The 14,566-nt window shown below is 42.4% G+C and overlaps 2 protein-coding genes across 2 annotated transcripts in view; one reads left to right on the top strand and one right to left on the bottom strand.

The window, feature by feature from the left end:
• upp1 (uridine phosphorylase 1) overlaps positions 1-14,566 on the top strand; it is a 189,958-nt gene that overhangs the window by 98,131 nt on the left and 77,261 nt on the right. The gene's annotated exons all lie outside the window — the stretch shown is intronic.
• itga8 (integrin, alpha 8) overlaps positions 1-14,566 on the bottom strand; it is a 54,918-nt gene that overhangs the window by 18,288 nt on the left and 22,064 nt on the right. Inside the window, 5 exon segments of the mRNA XM_049584695.1 lie at positions 1,541-1,672; positions 1,803-1,960; positions 2,403-2,458; positions 10,289-10,396; positions 10,549-10,594. Of these exon segments, the coding sequence (XP_049440652.1) occupies positions 1,541-1,672; positions 1,803-1,960; positions 2,403-2,458; positions 10,289-10,396; positions 10,549-10,594 (500 nt within the window).

Below are 14,566 nucleotides of genomic sequence, written 5' to 3'. Positions count from 1 at the left end.
CATAGTAGTACCGACCCACAGGTCTGGCAGATTCGGGTGAGCTTACTAGAAAACATCACAGGTTGGACAGGTGGGTCAAGAAGTGATATAGAGGCATTCCTCGTAAGTTGTTAATAACTTACAGAAACATCGTGTACAATAGTCCACCTTACACCCTCTCTTCCTCTCCGTCACTCTCTCTCTCTCTCTCTCTCTAATACACACACTCTGTGACATTAAGGCCAGGGCCACACTGCCAACAAAGTGCTGCGAAGCGCAGCGCACCGAAATTCTCGCACGAGCCCGTTCACATCATGTGCATTTCTCCACGCCGGTCGACAAGCGCTTCTGCTCCCAGCTGTTGTCTTCGTCACATTTGGGGCTGTTTTTCTATCATGGGTCTCTCTGTCTCTCTCTTCCTCTCTCTCTGTCTCTCTCTCTGTCTGTCTGTCTGTCTGTCTGTCTGTCTCTCTCTCTTGTGTGTGTTAGTGAGTGAGTGAGTGAGTGAGTGAGTGTGTGTGTTCATCTCTCTCGCGCTCTGTTTAGATACCACTGACTAAAATGTATAGCCTATATTCCTGCCCGGCTTGACACATTCGCTCGTGGCTCACGCAGAAAATAGACTAGATGCCGAAACAATCGCTGCAGCGCCGGCCGCGGAGCTGTGCCAATCAGTTAACATGGGTGCCTCGTCTCTGTCTTGACAACTGTGCTGCTATGACTATGAGGAGGTATTTTAATCTGATGACTCACTTTATTCAAATTGAGGATTTTGTGTTTTTTATTTATTCTTCTCCTCTCTGGCATCCTCTATGGTTACTTTACTCTTCTTGGTATTTATCTTAACGCTTTCTGCAAGTGGAAGAGCTTGCAATGTGTTCCACATTTTTTCAATCAGGCTAGCTTGCTTGATTAATAAATTGTTTTAAATTGTTCCAGAACTGAGTTTTGGCATGCAGCGAACCCTTTTTTAATTTTTTTGAACTGCCAACACTGACCAGCACCTGACTGAGTTATACTACTGTACAGTGAACTCCTTTTTTTCTTATAGTTAAGGTCTTGATCTGTAAAGTTTCGCTTGGAAAGAAGTTCTGATCCACCCTGTGAAAAGACAAAATTGAGCTTGACATTAACAGTTAAAGCAGGTGATTTTTTTGTGTCTAAGTTAAGCATTTTCACCGAGGAACGAGTGACTGAAATATATCATCAGGTTGGATTTCAGTATCATATTTGGCAGTATGTGCTCAGAGTTGGGCTTAGTCTTGTCAAGTCATGACAGTTTTATTTATTTAGCCCAATATCACAAATCACAATTTTGCCTCAAGAGGCTTTACAATGTATCCAGCATATGACACCCTCTATTCTTAGACCCTCAAGCCAGGTAAGACAAAACTCCCGAAAAAGAAAGTCTTAAACCGGAAAAAAGGAGGAAAGAGCAACAGAGGAGGAATCCCTCTCCCAGGATGCTGGAACTGATATAGCAAAATCACATTATAGAAAAACAGTATCATACTGTATATGTATATTATGCTTATTCTGTATACACATAGCATATACTCACATGCTCTTGAAGGAAGGTGCTACTGTAATGGTTGAGGACAGGTGGGAGGTTTTGGCCATGAGTGGGTGGAGCTAAGCTGTAGTTTAGAGCCAGTGAGATTGGGGTTAATTTGTCCCTGAAATCCTCCTCCTCCTGAAAGTAAACAGAAAGGTGAGAAATGTGCAGTAAATAGTAAACTGAGCCGTTGGACAGCTGATTCCTTTGTCGGATGCACAACATTATGCAGAGCTCATAAGTTTGTGTTTGTGTGTGATTTGCTCACTCTCAAGTAAATGGTGTAGCGCAGACATGAACGTGGGCGGTTGTGTCCCAGCTTTAGGAGGCCTGTACGCTGAGGCTGCTGAGTGTCCAGGAACAGAACTCGCTTAACTCCACCTCTGGTGCCTTTCAACCAGTCCAGCTGCAGCTCTGCTCTCAGGTCTGGACAGACGGTAAAGATGCAGATGGATGGGAAGTGAGAGGAAAGCATGAGTGTAATGAAAAGGAGAGTGAATGAGGACATCACATCAATCAAACACTCCTTAACTGTTTAATCCACATGGTCCAGTCCCTTTCTGTGTGTGTCCCTGCACATGTGTACGTGACTTTCCATTTGTAGGCGTTTTACTCTACAGAGCATCATTAGACAGTGGAAACAATGTGCTTTACACCTCCACAGTCTGTGTCTGTCTGCCCTATTCTTGTTTCCACCCTCCCTCCTGCCTTTGTTCTCCCGTCTGATCCGTGCAGCAGAGCAGCAGTTTCACAGCAGGAGACTCTAATGAGATGTACTCTCGAGGTGGCTGTGACTACTGTCCCACCCTCTTTACTTTTCCTCTCTGCCTCCCTCTCTCATCCCGCCACATTGTGCACAGCTGCTTACCCACAGAGTTGGGGATCCCCACTCCGCTCACTGCTGCACATACATCCACCTTCAGGCTGGAGGAAGAGAATAGCAGAAAGACACACAGACAGACAAGAGAGAGGGGGAAGAATGTGATAACTGTTAGCATATTGTACATGATCAACACATTGTTAAGACACTCTTATTGTCTGTTGACTTCCACACTCGCACTGACATGTGTACAAAATGTGCCAACATCTTGGGTCCAATTCCTACCGGGACATTTAATCCTGAAATAATTACCCCCTCATGACAGCATGAGGCTCTTTTTCAATAACAAGCCTGCCGATAAATCATACTGGATATGACACCTTTTTTGATTTTCAACAGCCCCCCTGTCTAACGTCTTACTTGCGTTGTAATTCAGTGATTCAGTGCCATTTCACTGGAGTTGTACCTTGTATGATTTCAAGTTCCAAGTAATTACACTGATTGATATAAACTATTTAATTTCCTGTGCCCCCATTTCAGATTTGAGTGGGTATGAGATGCTCTGTGCTTTGTCTTGTAGCACCACTGCTCATTGCTGCTTTTAATAATGGTACAGGACTAGGAACTATGATTAGATACACTGATTTTGAACAGCCCGTGAGAAGACTGAACATGTAACAGTCTGTTCATTCTTGATTAAAAGCTGTTTTCACTCTAATGTTTTTGCTCTTCAGAACACGCCACATGAAACTACTTTTCTCTGACTCTTATGTTTCTCCGATTGTTGTCTCTTGTCTTGTCTCTTTCCTGTGTGTGTAGCTTACTCACCTGAGTTGCAGTTCTCATTGCAATGCACAGGTTTGATTGGCTAACTAGCATCATGTGAGATGATTAACGCATGCTTAATTTGAGTGTTTTATAGCAGAGGTTCCCAACTGGTGGGTCGCAGTCCAAAAGTGTCCAGAGCTTTTATTTTGAAGTGTTGTTTCCTGCTTTAGAGTGAGTGAATCATGGACAGCTACTAAACAGAGATGGCAAACTAGCTTGAAGACATGGCCAAATGCAAGTATGACACAGAATAAATTAAACTGTGTGCACCTTGAAATAATTATGAAGGAGAAATCTGGACCCCATTGCTGGACCAGTTGGCAATAACTATTATATAGGTAGCTAACTTTGTCTTAAAAGCTTGAAAAAGAAGGCAGTAAGGAGTATGTAACTTCTCTCGTGTGTCACAGTTACATTATGCTGGTTGACTAATTTCAGTAATTTAGTTGTAGAAACTGAGATTTGAAATTATTATGTAAATTGGTATCCTTTATCTTTACCCTAAAGCGTTATTTAAAAATGTATGCAGTGCATTTTGAATGTTGTTTGTCTTTATTTGTGGTGTCTTGCAAGCCAATGCAGCCTGGTCATATTCGTTTCATATTTAGCATGAGTCGTGTGGTGATTGCACATTAAAAATGACGTGCTGGTCACAACAGTGACTTATTTGAAAGAAATCATTACTGCACACTAAAGTCCAATGACTTTATTTATTCATTGCAGAAGTTTCAATCACACTCTTTCATATTTTTATGCATGACAAAATAAAAATTTTAAAAAAATTAACAAACTAAATACACTATCCAAAAGCAAGACATTTATTCCTTCCTGTGCTCCGGGGCCAGCGGGAAATACCGCCAAAAGCCCTGTGAGCCCTTCAATTAGACACACAGACATGGGAGACTGGGAAACATTTCTGCATTTCCTCTGGTTAAGTGTGTATAGATGAATGTGTAAGATTGTGTGTGTGTGTGTGTGTGTGTGTGTTATCACCTCTTTAATCAAGAACAGGAAAGTGACTCCCACACAGGGAGCTCTGCACTATTAATATGCACTAATCTGTGGAAGCTTACGGATGCAACACTCCTGATTCGGAGGACTAAGCAACATGAGGCAAATGACTTCATGTGATTATTGTTTGTTTGGTTTCAGTCCACAAACCCCAACATCTAAAAAGCAGATGTTGTGGATGCTAGTGTGTTTGTTAATAATTAGGTTCCCCATTAGATGACACAATAATGATGAGCTAGTTTTCCTGCGTTCAGAATGTGTGGGATGCAGATGTGAGTTTACGTGTGTGTGGTAAAATACAGGTTCCTATTTTAAAAATCGCTCCCCTAAGTCATTTTGACCTCTCCAGGTGGTTTTGTGTGTGTTTAATATGTGTTGCATGTAACTATGTGCATGTTTCATGTTTTTTTGGGTGGGTGTGCTCAAGTGCAACTCTAATAAGTACTGTGTGTCAAATTTAAGTGTATGCAGCACAGAAATGACCCCCATTTTACTGACAACAGCTCTTGTGCTTGGTTAGTCATTACTGTAATTTTCCCCAAAATGCATCTGTGCTTCACCACCGGCCCTCCCTGCAAACATACACATAAATCCCTTCCCTGAATACCCTGTATCTGCTTAATGAGTAAGAACGTTCAATTTAAGCCTGGTCATTAAGTAGCTGCCCCTCCTTCTCCACCACTCCTTCATCCATCTAGCCCCAGCTTGTGCCTCTCACGTGTCACCATTACATTCAAGTCACAGAGCTAAACATTGGATTTTAGGGAAAAATAATTTCACTGCGACTTTTGAAAAAAGAACAAAAAACAAAAAAACAGAAGGTCTCTTTTTGTTCACTTGGGGGCAGCAGAGAGTTGTAAACGCAACTTTGACATATTATTACTTCTTAAATTGAAATGGCGAACATGTTAGCAAACTCTTTTACTAGGGCTGCCACCTAATAGTCGACCAAACGTTAGTCAACCAGAAAGGTCATTAGTCAGCAAGATTTCATTGGTCAGCCACAAAAAACCCTCAAAAAAAAACACCCCAAAAACACAACGTGAAACTCTATTAGGAGCTGCACCTATATGACAGGACCATGTGGGAATTTATTTGGAAAGGACAGACACAGGAAGTGGCCATGCTCAGCAGTCAGACAGGAGTCGCGTCAGTTTACAGAGCTGGTACCTGTGGTTATTACACAGGCTAGTTAATAACATGTCGGGCAGGAAATCCAAAGTGTGGGATCAGTTTGAGAAGGTGAAGGATGAACCCAAGGTGACATGTAAACTCATCTTCACTGGTCGACTACAAACATGACGTATCATCTGAAACATGTTAGTAGCTACATGCCCATTAGCCACTTAGCACAATCATTACTGCTTTGCCGACAGCGTCATTAACAGACGGCTCGCTCAGTGTGACGTGCACTTGTAGATAAAATATAGGCCTATATTAATGAAGGTTCATTAGTACGGTTTTGTATTTCTCTGTAATGTAGCACAGTGTTAACAATGTTACTGATACTATTCTTTCTCAGAACCATTGTGTTGCCCTGCCAAAAATATATAATTTAATAATTACATTAATATCGTAAACATGCGGGAAACTAGTCGACTAATGACCCTAAATGATGACTATTGGTCAACTAGGAAAATTCTTAGTCAGGGGCAGCCCTACCTGGAGGAGTGGAGGAGTCTGCCCACCTGATGAATGTAAGTCAAATATTCACCTTCTTTCTGCTCTGTTTTTGGTCTCCACCAACTCCTGAGAAAAACTTCCAGCTCTTTATGCTGAAAACATACCAAGCAGCAGCGAAGTGCTACTTGCCACAATAATTGCATTTTTCTGAGGCCAGAGGGTGTGGTCATGTGTTTCAGGTCGGAGGAAACTCTTTGTAACATAGGTCAGCAACTTGAGAAAAAATGGTCCAAAAACAGCAAAAAATAGAAAAAGTTACAAAAAGTACTTAAAAATTTGTAAAAAAAAAAAAAAAAAGAAAGAAAGAAAAAGAAAAAGGGAATGACCTGAAAAAGTGCTTAAAACTCTGACAAATTTGTAAGATCTTTTTAAATATATGCTTATGATAATTATGAATACAATTTTGTGCAGATTTTTTCCATAGCTTTTAAAAAAATAATTTAGAAATCTACTAGCTTCTTGCAGTTTGCAGAACATTTCTTGCCAAGTTGCTCGTTACCCCTTTTCCCATGTTTTTGGAAGATATCAAACCAATTTGCTCAGGATTCAAAGATTTAAATATTTGTGAAGGGCATCTGATTGCAGAACAAAAAAAGTGATGTCGCTCCAGGTTTCAAAGGGTTAACATGAGGGTTTATGAGAACTGACTCCTTTCTGAAGCCAGCCTCAAGTGGCCATTCGAGGAACTGCAACACTTTCATACTGGTTTCATTTTTCAGCCCGGAAGGTTGCAGTCTGTTTCATACAAATTATTTAAAGGGTCTGTGAGGACTCTGTAAATACCTTCAGAACCATCTAGGTTTTCAACAATCGCTGGGTAATTATTTTTCCAAAAATGTGACGTTTAACCCCGTGACTCCCATGTAATGGTAATACATGAGCGGCTCAAGCCTCAAACTGGAGCTAACCTCCCATCAAGCGTCTCTCCAGCCCTCACCGCAGGAAAACAACTAAAATGTCCAAAACTCTTCACCCCTCTGTAACACATGAGCCTCAGACTTCTCTTAATTCTGCAAGCTGCTGTTTGACTCTGCATGTGTGTGTGTCAATGTGTGTGTGTGTGTGTTGGTGTGTCCTATGTCCTATCTGATTCCATACCTCCGACCAAAACTTTATGGCGGTTTATTTAAATAAGCTGAGTTATATTTTGACAGAATTCCACAGTTTAGTGCTTTCTGTCAATCTGACCCAAACCCTGTTTCTTTCCCAGTCACTGCCAACACTCACACGCCACTACGCACACACACACACACACACACACACACACACACACACACACAGAAACTATGGTGGCAACTAGCCGAGCACACTTCTCCCATCCAAATACTCCAACAGTGGTTCCTGCTCCAATAAGTTAGGACCAACAATAGACTGTGGCGAAGCAGCGGGAGCCTTCAGACCCGTTCCCCTCAACTAAACTCACCCCCAGACGGTTCAAAGCCAGCCCGCTACCCACAGAAACAATAACATAATCAAAATAGAATTATGCCGTTTCAAATTAATAGCAGAGACTAATAAATCTGCATTTTCAGGTTATATGAGTACACTTTTTCAGTGCGCTTCTAAATTATTGCATTAGACACACAGACAAACAGACCTTGGCTGATGGCAGATGTCTAGAGCACAGGGGTGAAATACTTGTCACATCTGTCAGTGTGGAGTTGATTTATGAATGTGTGTTCTTTATACTGCATACCATTTTATGATACAGTATAAGCAGTGAGATTTGTGGTACAGCTCTGGGGCTCAGTGCAGCAGAGGGCCTTATTAGTCTTCTAGTTCTTTAAGACTTTGATCCCCTTAGCTTTAATTCACCTGCACACACACACACACACACACACACGGTCCGTCTCCAAAACTACAATCTAATTATAACGGAGTATCTGGAGTGTTACTAAATTAAATATACTGTAATATTTCACCCTTTAATCTTTAGTTTGGCTTGGAGTGGGGTGTCGATGGACGCTTTAGTCCCATAATGCAATGCCAAATGGAGGTGGAGGAGCTTCACACAGCTGGAAAGAGGTTAAAATAACCTGTGTACTATGGTAAAGAGCTAGAGGATCATTATAGAAAACAAAACAAAATAATGTAATAAAAATTCTTTGGGAAAAAGTTTTGCTGGTTTAGTTGTCAGTGGTGTTTCGAAGTCAGTATTTGTCACATATAGGTGAAAGGATAAATTAGATTTTGGGTTGAACTGTCCCATTAACCTTGCAAAAGTCTTGTTGACATTTATTAAGAGAGATCTGGCTCAGAGGGCGGCATTAACACCCCACAGAGGAGTAAAGTTAATATCCAGTTAAAGGACAAGTTTGCGATTTTTCAGCCTTTACTTCATCTATCCAAATTAGCAAAACAGTGTGACCAAATGTTTTTAATGCTCTCTGTGTCTCTGTGGGCTGCCTCAAAATCTGTTTGTTCTTCCACAATTCATCGGTGCTCGAAAGATCTACAGGCTATTTCAGACCGGAGCTGTAGTCTCCACCTCTGTATCCAGGAGGCATGCATCCAAAAGCATATCTTCCATTGCGTGACCATCAGCCAAAATGACTTTATTCATTATTAGTGCAAAGGATATTATGGACATTTATGGTACATTTTACAGTGTATCGGCTGATTTGGATTTCTAGGCCGGGTATTTATGCGACCCACCTGAAGAAATACAGCGGAGAGCAGCCGAAGCTGCAGCTGAGCCATGCAAGAGGATACTGCCGGTGGGACCCTCTAGAACCTGAGCTGCTGAGAGTAAACAGGGACTGGTGGTGCTTTGCTCTAATTGCCGTCTGATGCCAACAGAAACTGAATAATTCCGCTGCACTGAATTACAGCGTGGGCAATTTTGTCTCACGCTGTTGCCAACTACAAACCAGAGAGAGCCCATGTGTGCATCAGTAAGCATGAGAGTTTTGCTCCTCACTTGGACAGAGGTGTGCTGGAGACTGCAGTTGGATTACAGCATGAATATATTGACAACTGGCTGAGTACATCGCCAGTTATTTTTGTTGTTGCTGTCATTTTAATTTTGCTTCTGCCACCGAGGAATGACTGAGAGCCGCTGCTCTGCTGTCAGCTGAGAGACAGCGGAGAAATACAGCATGTAGAGCATTTCGCATCCTGCTTTGTGAATTAAGGGTTTTATTTCAACCAAACCAGTGTTGGTGATTGTTGGAACAGTGAACTAACCAACCATGGCGGCTTTAGTGAATTTGTTTCTGTCGAGTTTAAATAAAGTGCTTCATTATATCGGCAATCACTGGTTGTTGGGCTTATTTTGGCCAGTGGTTATATAATAGCTGGAGACCTTCTTCAGGCTTCCTGAGGATAAACTGGAAAAAACAACCAAGACCAGCCAGCCCAGAGGGCAGATGACCACTGAGAGAGTATTTTTGTCACCTAATGCTATGTTTTAGCCAACAAAGTAATAGCTTTTGGCTTGGGTGGTGAGACACATGTTCCAGGCACTTTCCAATAAGGCATGTTGTTGTTTGTTGTTGATAACACTAGTGTTATTAAGTTAATGCTGTTTTTATGTGGGTGTTCTCCTCAAACAGTGAAGTAATTTCAGATGTCTTTACTTTTTGAAAACAGAGCTGCATTTAGAATGCCCACCTCCACGTGCTGGGCAGATTTGGGAAGTATTTTTGGGGTTGAGTGTCAGGAATTTGGCATAGAGCATCCTTATACATGTCGGCACTGCTATGACGGCTGTGCAAGAAGGAAAACTCAGAGAAACTCCTTTCAATACAGCACGCACTGAGGATTTCTTACTTTAACTGACTGCATTTACCATCAACACTGATTGGCTATCCACTTCAAATGTAGCTAATTTCTCCTTTAAAATGCATGAATAGCGTGAGTTTCCAGTAGTCAAATCTAAAATAAGGAAAGAGGAGTAAAGTGTTTTCTTCCAGATTCTTAAAAACTGACATGAATTAAAATCTTTTTTTTGCCCCACTCCTTTCTCAGTCAAAGGACAGACTTATACAGTATATTGAGTCAGCCTCTGGGAATATCTGGCACACAAAGGGCAGTATACGAGGGGTGACTGAAAAGTTCGTGCTATGATCAAATATCTTCATCTCAAAGGAATGTCACCATCTGAAATCGACCAAGATACTCTCAATACTTAACATGACAATGCTCCTTCATATGCCACAGTCCAACCCTGGGTACAAGAATTTAAGCGTGGCAGGGAGAGTGTGTGTAGGGTCCCAACCTGAAGAGTTCTTTTCCACTTGGATAAAGGCATGAGTATTGCCCTTGAGGGGGATTATGTCGAAAAATAAAAGCACTGAAAAGTCTGTATCTTGTTTTGTTTCCTTGAGGCTCAAAACTTTTCAGTCACCCCTCGTCTATATGAGCATTCATCAGCATAAAGTATGGATTTGGAATAGGCATGCTCTTCTTACCAGGTAACCATGATATCTGTTTCAGGCAGGTGACACTGTCGGTCATCAGGGTTCAGGATTCTGGGAGTCAAGATCATTGCAGCTTCCACAGACACCACAGCTCGAGACCTACACATAGACACACACACACACAAACACACACTGTAACACAATCTGACATAAGAAAACCTGAAAGTCTCACTGACCTCCAGGAAAAGCACAAATGTGTGTATATTTACCTCGGAAAGCATTTCAAAACGAGATGCCCCGTATATTCTTACCTGTAGACCGACACCTCGCCTGCACCAAACGCCCCCACGATCAGATCTGCAGGGAGAGATGGAGAGGAAAAGAGGGAGAGAGATGGGGAATAGAAAGCTTCAAAGAATGCCACAGATGGGACTGATTTCAGGGTCTCCAGCAATCTTCATCAAACACAGACTCCTCACGTTTAATACACGCATACACAAACACACACATACATTGATATAGCCTTGACATGCTGATATCACCATACTGCTCCTTTCACACATGGCCCAGACTCAATTCATAAACACAACATGCGCTAATGTTTGCGAGTTCACCGTGCATGTCTGTGTGTGTCCATATGTCTGTGTGTGCGCTCGCTGTGAGACAGGGATCCCACGCTGCATTCCAGCGCCATTAGCAAGTTCACTTTGCTCCAATCACATTTCGCTAGGCAACAACATTTCCCAACAGCTCCTAATTGTAAGCAGCAACAGATCTCATCTATATGTGATTTTTATTTGTTTTCATGGCTTTTGTGACGAACACACACTTTTTAATTGGCTCTCATGAGTTTAAAATAGAGCCTGGTATTTAATGGCTGCGGTTAGGGGACACATACCAATGAAAGCCGCACATACACACACATGCATACACACGCATAGACACAGACATGCACACATACAAGTGCTGATTAAAACAATGTGAAACTGAAGAGAGGCGCTTAATGGATACAAGCCACTACTGCCAGATGCAGCAAAACTGAGCTGTGTGATCCTGAGAAAGATGGAATAAACTCATGCTGCCTGATGGGAGGCGACTGGGGCTGCAGCTTATGATTTTTTTCATTATAAATGAATTTGCAATTATACATTTTTTTTATGGTTGATAAATTGTTTGGCATATAAAATGATAAATAATGTGAAGAAGGCCCTAAAAATGATCCAAAAACTAGAATTTATTTAGTTTACAATGCAATAAAACTGCAAAAAATATTCATATTTGAGTCACAACTACCTAGAAGCAGTAATGCTATGGTAACCTGCTGCAGGCAGTATTGGACTACACTGGTAGAAGTGTACTCTTGTACTCTTTGCTTGTCATTTGCTGTGTCTTTCCTCTCCTGCGTATTTAAGAAGAAAGGAACTAATTGAATCTGAGAGAGGCACATCTGTTTCTGCCTTTGGCTGCAGTCTCTGAGTCCCCCTGAAACCACAACATTAAACATTTAGGCCCTGTCCCTCTTCCCCAGGGGTGTGTGCTATGTCGCTATGTGAGTGTGTGGCTCTGTGAGTGTGTACTGTATCGAAAAGCCCAGAAAGGACCTCAACATGTGGGTTTTTTGGGGCAGTTGGAGAGGTACGGAAAAGGGGGAAAAAAGAGCGCAGGAGGAGGAGGGGCGGGGGGGATGATAGAAAGAAAAGGGAGGGCAGAGGATAGTGCACTTGGCCTTTAAACCGCAATCTGTGAAAGTCATCAAAAGCAAGGTGTGTTTTCAGCAGAGGGAGAGAGACAGAGAGGGACCACCTCAGTCCCAGTCCAAATTCCTCTATCCATCCTGCTGTTGGAGTTGTGTAACCTGGAAATCCAACTCCACTCCTGCCTTAGCTGTGTGTTTTTGATACAGTGGTTGTCTGTACTCCTTATCCTCACTCTTTTGTTTGCTCTCAAAACCACTGCATGACATGAAACTGATTTGTGGACAGGGCACCTTCGGGGTTAAGTGTGTGTGAGAGTGTGAGTGTGCGCATGGCTGCACCGAGGGCTAAATCAAATAACGGCCCACTTTCCTTTTCATGTCAATCCCATTTCCTTACACACGGGAAAGCTTGCCTGCCACTGTTGATTTGAGGTTAGTGTGTGTGCGTACAGAGACACAGCAAACCATACCCACACACAAATGGGCTGACACATCAGTGTGTACACTCTGGTATACACTCCATTCATTCACGGCATGTCTAGGTGCAGGTATAGCCTGTAACTGAGCTGCTTTAGCTGATGGTGTCTGTCCTGGGCTGTGAAAACACAACCTCCATCCAGAGTTTAGACAGACTGTCAAGCTGTCACTGGCTGTCTGCCCTGACTGCCTGTTTGGCTGCAGGGGACTGGCCTCCATGATGAAATGTCAAAGGTCAATGGTGCTCAGTGGAAAAGGAGGCGGCTTTAAGAGAGAAATGGAGGACTTCTTAATTCTTGGATGCATGTGTGGGATGTTAGGGCTATTCGGTAACTTGCCAGCTATAATGCATATATTCAACATAGATTTTTGTACTGAACAGCACATCTTTCACACTGCAGGCAGGGAGAAGTGGCTGTTCCAAATTAGGGAGGGTATTGTGATTGACTAATGTGGCAGGCTTTGCTGAAAGGTACGTTTGGGGCATATAACTTTCATATGGAGGAGACAAGAGACTTCCAAAAAAATTGCTAATAGACTTTTTGAACTGCTGTTTTTGGGGTGGTACCCACATAGTTATAGGGCTGTACCTGTCTCAGAATTATGTCAGTTGAATTGAATTTGGGTGTTCAATATGAAAATGTGACTATTCGTTCCTTTTTTTCCAGTTCGCGTCACAGAGTAAATAAGCAAAGTTAGCTCTCTGAGCTAATGTAGGCTAACTACGCTAACTGCAGAACGGAAATATATGCAACTACATTATTACCAACACTAGATGTCAAACAAAAGCCAGAGGCTGTATCGTATCAAGTTGCTTCGAGTTGTATATTCACCATTTCTAAGTATTGGGCAGAAGATAAAGTTATCTCGGAGACCTGACCGTGCAAAGCCTCTCTTCCTCCAGGCAGCTGCCTCCATCTCACTCAGACTCACCCTGGTGTTAGCGGCTCACCCTTTTCCCCATAAGGGCAATGACCTTGTGGGTTAAGTGTGTGTGTAGCGGAGAAGCAGCTCTCTCTTGGGTTGTCATGGTGAAGACAGCATGCGGAAACAAGTGATGATAGCAGTGGAATTAAATGTCTCGATAAGCTCAGGGCTACATCTTAACCTCATGTGAAGGCCAAGTTTATTGTTTTGTGGTGAGGACTGCAATAAAGCTATTGTTGGTAAATGGCATTCAAACGCCTCGCTATCCTTCCTTCAGCGGAGTGGGCCAGACTGCTAGAAGCTAGTCACAAGCTAATAACAATATCTAAATTGATGTTAATAAGCCAGAATGTTTATTAGTTACGATTTGGAGCTGGTAAGCTGTCACTGAGAGAGGTAACACCCTGGGTTTGGGTCTGCAGCTGCCTGTACCTGAGAGCAGTGTGGATGCGAGGAGTGCTCACTTAGCAGCTTGATCTTGGGCCCTAAATGGTTGAATGCACTTATTGTACATCACTTTGGATTAAAGCGTCAGCTACATAAATGTAATGAAAGATGGTCGAGTAGACATGGAGCCAGGTAATTAATTCTACACCTACTTGCCAACCTAATGACCCACCTAATGACCCCTCGCTGCAAAATACATCCAAATCACCGACCCCAACATGTCTCTGTGTCTGTAACTCTCAGAAAGTCAGTGTGATTGACAGGTAAAACATTGTCAGTTTTTGACTTTTGACCTCCTCAGCTGAACCTGAAATGTAGCCCGAGGCATTCTGACCTCCTGCTGATACACAGCTGACCCTAACCTCTACTCCAGCCTTCAGCTTATAGCCAAACTCGACTGCTGCTTCTTTCTCCCAACCAAATTTGCCTGTAGTGTAATGAAGCTTAATTCTGTGCAGTAGAGCTTACGTGCGGGTGTCATTTTTGTTCCTGATCTGCATACTTTCTCATATTTTGCCTCTTCCATCTTTCATTCCCTAACCTGTAAGCTATCAAATAAAAACACAAATATACGACATAATCTTAGAAACAATCCATTAAAGCTAAAAGTGGTGCTTAATCATCATCCTTCCTTCTCTCTCTGCTCCTGCAATGACATTTAACAGTGATGGGAGCATATGGTGGCTTTAGCAGGCCTCCCAGACGCCTGTGCAATCCTCTCATAATACTGATCAAACATCCCTGGCTCCTTTGAACAGTGTGACTTTACTACCCTGCTAACG

This window comes from Epinephelus fuscoguttatus, linkage group LG8 (genome assembly GCF_011397635.1).
Source record: "Epinephelus fuscoguttatus linkage group LG8, E.fuscoguttatus.final_Chr_v1".
NCBI lineage: Eukaryota > Metazoa > Chordata > Actinopteri > Perciformes > Serranidae > Epinephelus > Epinephelus fuscoguttatus.
The sequence above is the reverse complement of the archived record's forward strand: the minus strand, read 5'-3'. Positions and strand labels throughout refer to the sequence as shown.